Source organism: Octodon degus, unplaced genomic scaffold (assembly GCF_000260255.1).
Source record: "Octodon degus isolate 3935 unplaced genomic scaffold, OctDeg1.0 scaffold00041, whole genome shotgun sequence".
Classification (NCBI taxonomy): Eukaryota; Metazoa; Chordata; class Mammalia; order Rodentia; family Octodontidae; genus Octodon; species Octodon degus.
Genome location: NW_004524617.1, coordinates 13,008,950 through 13,022,340, shown reverse-complemented (window position 1 = coordinate 13,022,340; position 13,391 = coordinate 13,008,950). Strand labels below are relative to the sequence as shown.

General features: G+C 40.1%; 1 protein-coding gene across 3 annotated transcripts in view; it reads left to right on the top strand.

Annotated features, from left to right (window-relative positions):
- Positions 1 to 903: 903 nt before the first annotated feature.
- Positions 904 to 13,391, top strand: part of Pdk3 (pyruvate dehydrogenase kinase 3) — a 79,522-nt gene continuing 67,034 nt past the window's right edge. The window contains exon 1 of one of the 3 annotated variants that reach the window (XM_004631373.2): positions 904 to 1,040. In XM_004631373.2, the coding sequence (XP_004631430.2) occupies positions 935 to 1,040 (106 nt within the window). In that variant the 5' untranslated portion in view covers positions 904 to 934. Of the gene's footprint in view, positions 1,041 to 1,531; positions 1,599 to 13,391 lie in introns of those variants that run through there. The other 2 variants (XM_023715391.1, XM_023715392.1) reach the window with 2 other exon arrangements.

Below are 13,391 nucleotides of genomic sequence, written 5' to 3'. Positions count from 1 at the left end.
TGTGGTGATATAATAATTAATCATAACTGTCCAACAACAGCATTGAGGGTGAGTGGTGGGGGTGAGTGGGTGGTCCTGAAGCAAATTGTTAGTGGCCTAACGATGGATCCTATCCAATGATAGTGATGGTGGGTGGGTTGGGGTGGGCTGAATCAGAATCAGTGCTTTGACTTATTGATTTAATGACTAATTTTGTCCAATGGTGTTGGCCTCAGTGGGAAGGGGGGATGGCTCGGTGGGAAGGTGGGATTGGCGCCTGAGGCCAATAAACAGTCAGTGACAACAATTCACTCTGTCCAATAGCGGTAAGAAGGCATGAAACAATCCAATATAAATATGACAGACAGCACACGAAATTCAAAGCGTCAGAGATGCAAGGGGCAGTCTGAATTGCAGTAGGGAAGGCTTCTCAGAAGAGGCACCTTGGGCTAAGAAATACTTTGAGCAGCTAGTACAGTCCTGTCCCGACGTGGGCTCCCAGCGTCTTCCTGGTCTCTTAGTACCTCAGCTACCTCTCCGCCTGAGGACCTTGCTGAGGGCGAGGCCAGGCCCCGGGGCACTCGCTGAGCCCAGCTGAGTCTCCAGTGCGTGGTAGGGAGGATCTGGGGTCTCAACAGACTTAGGAAGCCCGGGAAGCGGCGGCAGCCAATCAGTCGCACGCGCGTCTGGCCGCGTGCCCCCAGCGCCCCTCGAACCCTTTGTGCGCTGTGTACGTGCAGCGGCTCGCCACGCCTTCCTGGGCGGAGCCTAGAGAAGCCGTGAGCACTCGGCAGAGCGGGCGAGCTGCTGCTGAGGCGCCGGCTCCACCGGCGCTCCGAGGCCGAGAGAGGCCGAAGTGCACCCCCGCGAACGTCCCGGATCGACGCGACCCCACTGCTCTGGCCCTTGTGGTCTTGAGGACCTCCCGGCCGATCGGTGCGCTACTCCTGCGAGGATGCGGCTGTTCCCGTGGCTGCTGAAGCACTCGGTGCCGAAGCAAATCGAGCGCTACTCGCGCTTTTCGCCATCGCCGCTCTCCATCAAACAGTTCCTAGACTTTGGTGAGTGCGGGGCCGTGGGCCCCAGTGGCCCCGCGTGCGAGGCGCGCGGCCCGCTGCCCCGACCTCCACAGCCTTGGGGCAGAGGCCATGGGAACCGCTGGCGGGGCTGGGGGATGTCTGGGAGCTCTTTTCCTGGCTGGGATTTCGGGGTGCGGAGGAACCGGGCCTGACACCCTTCCAGCCGGCTTAGGTCTAAAGCAGAGACACAGAAACCACGCCGAGGATCACCGTGCTGGGCGGGACTTCCTCAATGAGCCGTCCTGAGCTTCAAATCTACTTGACACAAACTTCAGAACAAAATGTGGGTGGTTTGTGAATGTTTATATTTTTAAGGTTTGGTGTGTGTGTGTGTGTGTGTGTGTGTGTGTGTGTGTGTGTGTTTTGGTTGGGTAAGAGCTGTTTAGAAACACCTTGAGGTTGGGTAAATTGCGCAATAACATTTTGTTCCTTTTCTATTCTAAGTTGTCGCTGTGTAGCTGGACTGGCAGGACTCGAACTGTAGTCACCTTGTTGCTTTATCTTAAAGCAGTTAGAGGCCTAGACTGCAAACGGCTTAGGGTAAGAGCGGTTGTGTGGGCTCTTAACATCAGAGCCAGGTCTAGGACAACTTTGGCCTCAGTGCCAGTCTCTTGTTTTACTCCTTTCCCATGGCATCCCATCCGTTTTCCCTGCCTGAAGGTTGGTAGGCAGCTTGCACCAGCTGAGCTGGCCCGGAAGACCTGGGCTCCCTACCTGCCTTAGTTTGGCCTAGCTATGATGGGAATAGATTCCACCACTTTCTCTAACTAGATCGTGTTTCCCCAGAGGGGGCTGCAGTTGAATGAGGTTGTGAAGCACCTGAAAGTAAAACAAAAGTGTGCACTCAGGTATCAGAATGGAACTTGGCATCCCTAAAGAAAAATAAAATGGGGCAGCAAAGATGTGCTAAGCTCTCTAGGGAAAATAATGGGGCCTCTGTTCATTTAATGAATTTTATGTGAATGGCAAGGGATGGTATCAGGCATAAAGATTAAAGTGTAGAGTAGGTAAAATATTCCATGAAGACCTGCTATGCAAAATGTGATGTTGTCCATACATTAAAAAAATGGGATAGGAAGACAATTAAAATTGAGACCAAATTAAAATTGTAGAAACCAGTTTGCCAGAAACCCATGATGAAGCAAGTTAAATTTGAGTGAGATGTTGACCTTCACATCTTCCTTCACTCCCCAGTCCTTTTCAGTAGTTGAATTCTACCGTCTCTGGCGTAGAATTTTAGAAGTTTGAGGCAGATCCTTACTTCAGAGTTTTAGGGTGAAAATACTACTGTTGCTATAAAAGGGCATATTTTCTATTTTGATTTATGGTTTAAAGCGGTGATGGCAAACCTTTTTAGAGCTTTCAACGATAACCAACAGCCAGCTGCAGCACACGTGCCTAGGTTCACCACCCCTGGTTTACAGATTTTGAAGGTGTCAGCCAACGGAGACAGTTTAATTCAGAAAAGAATAAAGGTAATCCAGAACCCAGGTTCGTCCCACTCTCAAAGTTTATGGAAGTTTTAATAGTGTGGCCACATGTTTGGTTAATTTATTTCTGTGGCAGCTAGTAGCATCTACCCATGTTCATAGGTGTCTTGGCTAGAATATTGTTTGACTATAAAAACCACAGTGAGTGATAATGTTATCATGGAAAATCTATGGGGCCCATATCTGGAAGGAATGTTCTCATTTTGGTGCTGCCACTGACTTACATGGTGTGGGCTAGCTAAGTGGCCAAACTTTCCTTTGGTTCCTTCTCTGTAATAAAATGTGATTGTATCAGGCAATTTTGAAGCAGAGCTTCAAAACCATATATGATTGTAATGTCAAAGCTTTTGAAAAGAACATTATCAAATCTTTTGACAGACCTTCTTCAAAATCTTCTGACCTATTTTGGGAGAGTACAAGGTTTGAATAATCTAGGATCAAGAGAGAAGCATGATAATTTAAGTATTTTCCTTATAAGGATGCACACAGAAGAGCTGTACATAATTATAGTGGAATTTGCTTGAAACTACAAACCTTGTTTGCAGAAGCCTGAAACAATTCAGGTGACAATGAATCTATCTTTAATGACATGAAAACTAAAAGAAGTGAGTTGTCTCACAAAGATTGCTACTTCTACTTTTCTCCTAGTTCTCTCTTGGTAGAAGTTCTGTTTTAGCAAATGATGGGGAATTTGAGCATTCAGAATGGACAGAGGGATTCTTTTAACATGAAGAGGGAGAGGAGTAAAGAGGCTGTATGCTCTGTGTGGTTGGAGAAAATTTCCAAGGGCCAACTCAGATGCTCAAGGTGGAGAGCAGCAGGTGAGTAAATGAAGTCAGCCACTGAGGCCTGCTGGGAAATACAGTGTACGGATGGCTCCGGAAGAGGCAGCTAACTGGCATCAGTTCAGGGCGTTTTTAAGACTTTTGGTATTAAACTAGCTGGATGGACTACATTGGCCTTCAGGATGCCTGTTTGTGAAACTTAGACCTTTCTACCTGGGTACTTTACAAATAAATGGGCTGTAAGTTTTGGCTAAATTAACCAGAAAGGGATAAGTGAAGGGCTGGGCACAGAGCTTTTGCCCACAGTATTTTTTTTTATCTTTTTCTTTTTTTGAGACAGGCTTTTGCTGTGCAGACTGGCCTTGAGCTCACTTTGTAGCCCAGGCTGGTCTTTTTTTTTTTTGTATTTTAGGGAAGAGTCTACAGGGTGTTCAGGGTCTCACTACTAGTGATCCACCTGTTGATAGCCTCCCAAGAGCTGGGATTACAGGCAGGTGCCACCAGCCAAGTTTCAATTGCTGTTTCAGTGCGCCCCGGGGGGGGGGCAGCACAGCAGGCCAGTGGATCAAAACCCCCACCAGTGCTCCTGCTTGCATGAGCTTTAATCCGCTAAGCTATTTGACCAGCTCGTCCAGGCTGGTCTTGAACTCATGATGACCATCGGCCTGCCTTAGCCTCATGAGTGCTGAGATTACAGGCATGAGCTACCATGCCCAGCTTTGGCTATAGTATTTGTTATAATCTTGTTAACAAATAAATTGTAGTTTCTATGGCCACTGAAATAAGTTTTGTGTGCTGATATGTGCCGCATTAGTAAATAAGGAGGTTATTTCTTGGGTTAAGAATGAATTCTAAAACTGGGTGTTGAGCAGTCATTTTATCATTTAAATTTTTTTGTATGGCTAACTTTCAAGATTTATATGCTACTGATCTTTTTTAAGGCATAAAAATTATAATTAGAGTGAAAGGCCTGATTTAATCAGCAACCCTAGTCCCACTGTCTTTTTTTTTTTTCTTATTGTTATATAGTTCAGGCTGGCTTTAAATTCACTATGTAGCCCGGTATGGTAAAGCACAGTAGGGCATGTCTGTAATCCCAGAATTTGGAAGGTTCAGGCAGGAGGATCTTTTTGAGTTTGAGGCCAGCCTGGGCTACAGAGTGAGCACAAGGTCAGCCTGAACTGCATAGCAAGACCCTGTTTCAAAAAGACCAAAAAGAAAAACAGAAAAACCCAGAAACCCTCCCCCACTCACTATAGTACCCAGGCTGGCCTCAAACTCATGGCAGTTCTCTTGCCTCAGCCTCCCAAGTGCTGGGATTACAGGCCTGTGTTACCACACCCAGCTCGGAATGATTTTAGTTTAAAGCAAGGGTTGGCAATCTCAGGACTCTTGATATTCTAGACCATCTGATTGTTGTGAGGGACTGTCTGGTACATTCTAGAAAGTTTAGCTGTATCCATGACTGTAAGACGGGGTTTTTTTTTGTTTGTTTTTTGGCAGACCCGGGGATTGAACTCAGGCCATTGCACTTGCCAGGGAAGTGCTTATTCCACTGAGCCATCTCCCCAGCCCCCCTGACTGTAACAGATGCCAGTAGGGTACCATTACCCCAAGTTTCCCCAACCAAAAATGTCTCCAAGACATTACTAAATATCCCTTTCGGAAACAAAGTCTTTCTGGAATTTTCTTTTGGGATGCTTTGTTGGAAAGAATTGAGACTAGTGATTTTTAGGCTAGGGTTCCATGCCCCAAAGGTCTCATGTCAGTTGTCTGTGTTTGGGATGCAGGGCATGGATAGTTAGATTGCTGAATCATTCTAAAGCATCATCAGGATTAAATATTACTGACTAGATAGATGCCCTTCTGTCTGACCTGCTTTCCCCCTTTATCTGTGTGCAGTATTTCTCTAAGTTCCTTAAAATAATAAATATTTTTTGAACTGGCTTTTTGGAAGTATGGCCCTCTACTAGCAAGTATGGCAAGAATAACAGATCTTCTAAATGAATTATTAATTTTTAAAGGCAGTACTGCAATACACTTCCAAATGTGGATTTATTTTTTGTTTTCAAGATGGGCCCTCTGTATAGTTCAGGCTGTGTATAGTTCAGGCTGACCTTGAACTCACTGTGTGCTCCATGCTGGTGTCAGACAGGGATCCTTCTGCCTCAGCCTCTCTTTTTTTTTTGTGGCTGACTCAGCCCACCCTTGGGGCAGGGCTGACCCGGCATGTGGTGCTGGGGCTCAAACCTTGGTCCCTGAGTGCTGGCCTAAGCTTGCCTAAGCAGGCGAGTTAGACCACTGAGCTATCTCGCCAGCCCCTGCCTCAGCCTCTTGAGGGCTGGGATTGTAGGCATGCACCACTGTGCCCAACAGGTAGAATGTTTTTAAATGGAATTTTCATTTTGACCTGAGATTATTGTCACATGGTTCCAAAGTCAAAAGATACAAAAAGTTAACTACCCTCTTCTTTTTTTTTATTGCATAAATGGCTGTTTATACCTTTGTTTGTATTTTTTTTGGTATATCTTGTCATATTTACTGAGTTTTGATAAATACATGCACACATAACTCATACCTCTGTGAAGATACAGATCGTTTATGTTACCCTAGAAAGTTCTCATATGATTGCTCCTATGTATTTTGTTTTAAAAACGTAATATGAGAACTTTCCATATCTGTGCCTACAGAATTTTCTTTTTCTTTATGACGTTTGAGAATTTTATTATATAGGTGGAGAATAATTAGCCAACTCTAGTCGTAGTTAGTAAGTTATTCCTAGTCTTCACTATGACAACGAGAGCTACAGTGAATTACTGTGTGCTTTGCAATTTCATGCATATCTCAATGTATACATAGGACAGATTCCTGAACTCAGTTGCGACACTGGGGGGAATGTGCATTGTAATTTTGATAAACATTGTCAAATTGCTTTCCCTCTTTACCCTCTCACTAGAAGTTTCTCAGAGTGCTTATGTTCCTACAGTTTCTCCACATTTTTTTCAAAATTTTTATAAGTGAAAAAATGATATCTAGATAGATTTTTTTTTCTTAGTAAACTTTTCATTTTAGCTTTTTATTATGGAAAGTTGTAAGCATATACAGAAGTAGAGAGAATAGTTTGATAAAGTCCTAGGCATATTGATATCCATATTTTGTGTTGTTTGTCTCTAGGTATTGTGTGTATGTGGAGGCTGTTAGATTTTCTTATCAAAGGAATGCTTGTTTCAGAAAGATAAGGTTTTGTTTTGTTTTTCTGTGCTAACACCAATTTGTTCTTTGAATTACTGTATATGTTCTTTAAAATTTGGTGGAACACCATATGTAACCTATTAAGTCTAATGTGTGTTGTGGAATGTTGCTCTTTGATAACTTTCTGGGTTTTTTCTCTTCTAGAGGCTAATACACTGTTCTAGAAAATTGTCCTAGTCATTGAGGTTTTCAAGTCAATTTGGATAGTCAGTTTGAGAGAGTAGGCTCCTAACAGTCTTTTGTTCCTCTGCGGCTCTTTTTCCCTTTCCCTTAATTTTGTATTTGTTCTCACGATCACTTTCTTGATTATGTTAACCAGTGGTTTATTGATTGGATTTATTTTTTATGACTTGTTTTCTAGCTCATTACTATCTACACCAACTTTATTAATTCTCTTTCATCTCCACAGGTTTGTTTAGTCCTTTCTTCCTTCTTAAAAATTGGATAGCTTCTTTTCTGTTGTTTATTTTAGTACTTAAGGCCACAGTTTCCTTTGATCACTGCTTCAGTAGCTAATGTAATTGATCCTTTTTCTCCCAGCTCCTCCACATCTTTTTTTTTTTTGGAACTGGGGATTGAACTCAGATCCTTGCGCTTGCCAGGGAAGTGCTTATTCTACTGAGCCATCTCCTCGGCCCCATCCTCCACATCTTGAACAATTTTTATTCTTTTTTTAAAAATTTTTTTAAAAAATTTATTTGTGTGTGTGTGTGGCCAGCTCAGCCCACCAGGGGGCGGGGCTGGCTGGCATGTGGTGCTGGGGGATTGAACCGCGGTCCCCGTGCTTTGCTAAGCTTGTTCTAAGTAGGTGCTTTAGACCACTGAGCCATCTCACCAGCCCCAACAATTTTTATTCTTATAAACTAAGATTGATTAAGAGTTTAAAATTTTCCAGTGTGAGTGCATTCTGCATATTCATTGTATTTAATTTTCTTTCATTGTTATGAGAATGTTCTCTTAATTGTTCCTAATTTATTGATTTACCTTGAATCCCAGCATATAGTCATTTCCTGTGAATGTTCCTAGAGCAGCAGAGAGGTTGTGCTTTCTCCTCAGGTTATAGAGGATCTACCATAATTGTTATAGCAGATCTACCATAATTAATTGTGTTATTTAGATTTTGCAAACCTTTACTTTTTTATGCACTTGATTTGTTGTGGGTCAAATGTGAGGGAAGTTAAAAGTCTCCTAATAATATGATTTTATTTTGCCAAATACCTCTTACAGTGTTTGTTTTATGACTGTTAATGTTATGTTGGACGCTTATTAACTGCCATGTCCTCATGGTTCGATGTGCCCTTTAACATCAGAGAATGCTGTCCTTTAACTAGTTCAGTGTATTTTGGTCTGGATTCAACTTTATTTGTTATTGAGATACTTTCCTATTTGCTACCCTTTTCTTTTTAGTTGTTTTCTTTGTCTTGTTTTTTGAGAAAGGATCTGGCTGTGTAGTGGCCTTGAACTCACTCTGTAGTCTCGGCTGGCCTCAAACTCGTGGCAATCCTCCTGCTTCAGCTTCCCAAATGCTGGGATTACAGGTATATACCATCATGTCCAGCTTCTTTTCATTCTTCCTGAATTAGTTGGATTTAAATATTTCTCTAACATGGTTGGGTTTTGCTTTGTGAATCAATTTTTCCCCCTTATCCAATAAGTTTAACCTACGTATATTTACTGACAAACAGATTTGTTATCTACGATGATAAGCATCTATAGTTTTCTTTTGCTTTTAGTTTTAACTACCTTATCTTTGTACCACATTGCATATCTTTTTTTGCTTTGTTTCACCACAGTTTAAAAATAAATAACTAGGTTTGGATCTTTGGTCTAGTGGTTATCATTCAAACTATTGGTTCATTTCTCCAGATCTTCTTTGTCCCATATGGTCACCATCTCCCGGCCACATGAGCCTCTGGAGTGCTTGAAATCAGGCTAGGGTGGGCTGAGTTTAATTAAATTTAAATTTAAATTTAAAATAAGACTTGATTCAGTTAATTTTTAATTACCTTTAGAACAACTGTACTACGTGAATCTACCTTACCTGTAAATTTTATGAAGTCAAATTACTATAAGGCAATTCTTTCTGACAAATTTAAGCTTCTGAATTGAGTTGTACTATAAGTATAAAGTACATCCTGGATTTCAAATATTTAACATAAAATCATAAAACCTTTCCCTCTTCCTCTCTGTAGATAGCTGGGTAGGTAGAGAGGTAGGTGAATAGCCAGGTAGATAGATAGCGTGTTGAGTTTTTTCATTTTGTTTTTTCAAAGCTGGGAACCTAACCCAGCATGGGTCTGGGCCTTATACATGCTAGGTAAGTGCTCTACCACTGAGCTACATCACACCTTCAATGATTTTATATTGATTGGTATTGAAGTGATATTTTGGATATGTTCAGTTAAATAAAACATTGAAAAATTCATCGTTTCTTTTTATGTTACTATGGCTCTTGGGAAATTTTAAATTATATATGTGATTCACATATTTCTATTAGACAGTATCACATCAGATAGTATATGTTAATTCCTTATTAGAAGCAACTTACATTTACAGTATTGACTTTTGTTTGCTTTTTTGTAGTGCTGAGGTTTGAATCCAGGTTCTCACACATGCTGGGCAAACACTATATCACTGAGCTACATCCCCAGCTTTCTTATCTTTCTTAATATAACTTTCATGTATCTTGTTGTAATTTTTTTTGTAAACATCTCTGGATTTGGGGGGCAGTTTTCATGTAGGCTCCTTGTTATATCTGCAAAAATTTGAGTTCTATCCTTCCCTGAAGTAGTTGTTATGAATTAAAAGTTCCCTTAGCAATATAAAAAAAAGAGAACTTGGGCTATTATGCTATAAGTTAAAGATAGAAACTTCTGCATGTTGGATGAGTTCTAGGAAATGATTCACATTTTCTTTTGGACTTGCTTTTCATCTTTCCATCTCATTCTATCCACTTGTGGTTCTCACATTAACCACTTCCAACCCCTCCCTGCAGACATACTTCCCATGTGTTTTATATCCCAGTTACTTTTGCACAGCTCCTCTTGTAGTAAAGGTATTTGTTCTGGTTTCCTTTTATTTCATTTGAAATCTTCTCTTTCCAGGTAGTGGTCACTCACCTGTTTGTGAGCTCTGTCACCTTTCTCAGCTCATTCTGCTCTGCAGAGAGTGTGTGTTCCATAAATGGCAGTTGTTCCATATAGAGGTCATTAAACGTTATGTCACTTAGTTATATAAACTTAAAACTTTTAGACTGTTTGCACATTTCAATACGACATCTCTCAAATGAAACCACTGCAAAGTAGATTGTTTGATTTCACTGCCGTCTTTTCACAGAACCTCATGTTTTGATTTCTGCCCTAATCACACTGACTGCATGAGGCTCAGAGCTTTTAGCTCCTCAAAGGTAGCAACCAGTTCTCCTGTTCTTACTGTCCTTAAGGTTTGAAGGCCCAGACCTCTTCCATTTTCCTTTCAAAGGTATTTCAAGATTCTGTTACCCTCTGAGAAGCTGACTTTGATTCTAAATGATTACTTTTCATAAAGTCTCAGTTTTTAAAGCCTGGTTACTGTTAGTATTTATTTTGTTCCTAGAGAGGATGAAAAGGTTTTTTATTTTTTTTTAAGATTGTGTAAGGAAAACACAATCTCATTTTTCTTCTGAGTGTGTTTATTGTATACCTTTACACATGAGCATGTCAGACCCTTTCTGTAAGCGCTGAAGTTTTTCTGCCAGGAAGGATTGCCAAGAATTAGGCCAGTCCATTTGGAGATAGAAGACAACTAGTCAGAATTAAAGGGGAAGGTGATAATTTTGGTTGGGGTAAAGATATCTAACTTGGCCTTTTTCATCTTGTTCAGCATTTACATTTTAAAAAAGAGCTAGTGTTTTAGACCTTTAAGATGTAGTAAGAAGTAGATTTCTACCCAGCCTGCCATATCAAGTTCTGGCGCATCTTCTGAAGGCATAGCTCTGGCTTTATTGCCTTTGCAGCTCTTGAGTATGTTTTATGTGCTTTTGTAGAGGAGACATGTGGGTGGTTTCTTCCCTTGTTCTTTTGGGAAATTGATCAAACTGTTGGTGAGATTTGCAAAATCCTGATTTTGTTACTCGATGGAATGAGAGCATACTATCTTACTTTTCTTTTCTTTTCTTTGTTCCCCCAATACTGAGGATTGAAGGCAGTGCCTTTGCATTGAGCTACAACCCTAGGCCATTTTAAAATTTTGAGACAGGGTCTCACTGAGTTGCTAAATTACCCAGGCTAGGCTTGAACTTGTAATCCTTCTGCCTCAGCCTCTTGAGAGTGCTGGGATTCTTTTTTCTTTATATTGTATGATCATTTAATTATTTTATGATAATTTTTATCTCAGAGTTGAGCAAATCATAGGATACCCTGGTTTAAGCTAGAATGTCAAACTATAGCCTGATCACTTGTTTTTTGATACTTTATTTTAAAGAGTATCTTTAAGTTCTTTGCAAACTTACAGAGAGTACATGATGTTCCTATGTACTGCCCATCCCTGAAAAGAACATAGCCTGCACAACCTTCAACGTCCTATACCAGCATGGGATATTGACAAGCAGTGATAAAACTGATGAACCGACAATGACCTGTCATTATCACCTGAAGTCTGTAGTTTGCATTAAGGCTCATTCTTTATGTTTTCTACCCTGTACAGAATGACAACATCTGGTTTTGTAAATAAAGTTTTACTAGAACATAGCCAGACGCTTCCCTGTTCATTACAAGTTGTCTGTGTCTTTGGTCCCTCCACAACAGTAGATTTGAGTTAAGACTGTAAAGTCCACAAAACCAAAAATGTTTACTATCTGGTGCATTATAGAAAGACTACCAATGCCAGGTATAAGATAATTCAATTTCCTGTTTAAAGCACTGAACAGTGGTTGCTCTTAATTTATATTTAAGTGGTAAAGCTGTTTCTCTTGTATGCTACTAATACTAAATATGGCCTATTTGTAGTGTGACTTTGGGGTAGCTAAGAAGTTTCCAGGTAACCTATAGGGTGTTTGCTTTTGAGTAGCATTACCGTGTGAATGGTTTTGAGAGATTTCATAGCCTTAATTTATAAGGCTGTCAGCAAAGTAAATGTACCAGTTTCCCCATAGCTGTGCTAAAATGAAGTTTTATGATTTTATTTGTATAAAAGGTAACATAGGAGTGGAAGACCCAATACTATTATGGGCTACTGGACTCTTTTAGTATATTTTGCTGCGTTAACACACCTATAATATTCAAATAACAGAACTAAACAAAAAAAGGGATACAGATGAATGTCCCTTTTGTATCTGTGTATTCAAAATGGTTAGGATAGATATATAGTTACATTCTCTTAATGAATAGAGGGATTTGTTCTAATAGTGTCTGTAAATAGGATATCATGTCCACATCTTGTACAGCAAATAACCACTAGGAAGAATGTATGCAATGCGTTAATTATTGAAACTGTCCTACCAATTTGGTTTGAAACTGTCTCATTACTATTTGTTTATCAATAAAATTATGGGGAAAAAAAGGTCACATAGGAACTAAATGTATTTTTTCCTGCTTGGATTTATTGTCTGCATCTTTGTTGCATGTAATATGCTCTTGACCATTTAGTAACTGAAATCTGGAGTTTTCATGTGCACAGCTTTTTTTTATATTGATAAATTAATGAACATATTGATTAGCACATTATCAAAAATATGCTGAGAGGACTGTGGGTACCTGATATTACTAGGCTGTCCACACTTGTCATGTAAATTGACACTGCAATTAGCTTTGAAGTATCTCAACTTAGCCTGGTTTGCTTTATGGCAGGAGAGCTAGGTTACCTCCATCCTTCCCTTTCAGGCAGAACTTGGTTTCATTATATAGGTGTCCTTCCTATTTCTCAGGTAGAACTCCACTCCTGGTCATTGTCTCATCTTAGCTCAGATTAACTGTGTCTTCTGCCAAAGTGAATGGTATAAAATTAACATGAATAATTATATTTAAACAGGTCAATATTTATATTCCTTCCAGTTGAATACTTTGGGTTCTAACTCAGTTGCATATTGTTTTCCTAAGGGTCATCCTAGCAGCTGTGTTTCATTTTCTTAGAATTGATCTAGGATTCTACTTGAACATTTGAATTGTATCAGTGTTGCTTTCTTTCTTACTAGTGCATGGAGGTCAATATATAATATCCTCACTGTTGGGAATAGATTATCAATTCTCTAACATTTTCCTAAACCATGAAGTTAAAGATTTTTCCATGTGTTGCTGCCCACAAAACAATAAGTCTTTTTGGAATCTGTAGCATACATGTCTTTCTCCAACAACTGTTATCCTTTCTTGGATCTGTTCTAGTACAATACACTATTTCTTTAAGATTGGTAGCAGATATTTCTTAATACTTGACTATAGACTTTATATAAATTAAGCTAATTTTTTCTCCTGGTTCTGCACTTAAAGCAAATTGGTCATTGCTACATTCCTATTCCTGTACTTGTCATGTAATGTCCTGAAGTGAACATTTCATTGTAATATTCCCTTCTGGGAGGGAGCTACTTTCTTCAGTGAGTCAGTTTCTCTAGAAACTGCACTTCCTGGAAGCGGTACTGCTTCTTTGTAGTGCTTGTTACCCATTTTTTACAAATGGTAGATGTCATCTGTGGCCTGGGTATTCAGGCTTCCTGCTGCTTTGACCTGAGCTTAGCTTCAGGGAAGCTATTCCAGAAGGAAATTAAAATGGACTCTAATCTATTGAAAAAGATCCAATAGATTCAACTAGAATTTACTTTTTTTTTTTTTTTTTTT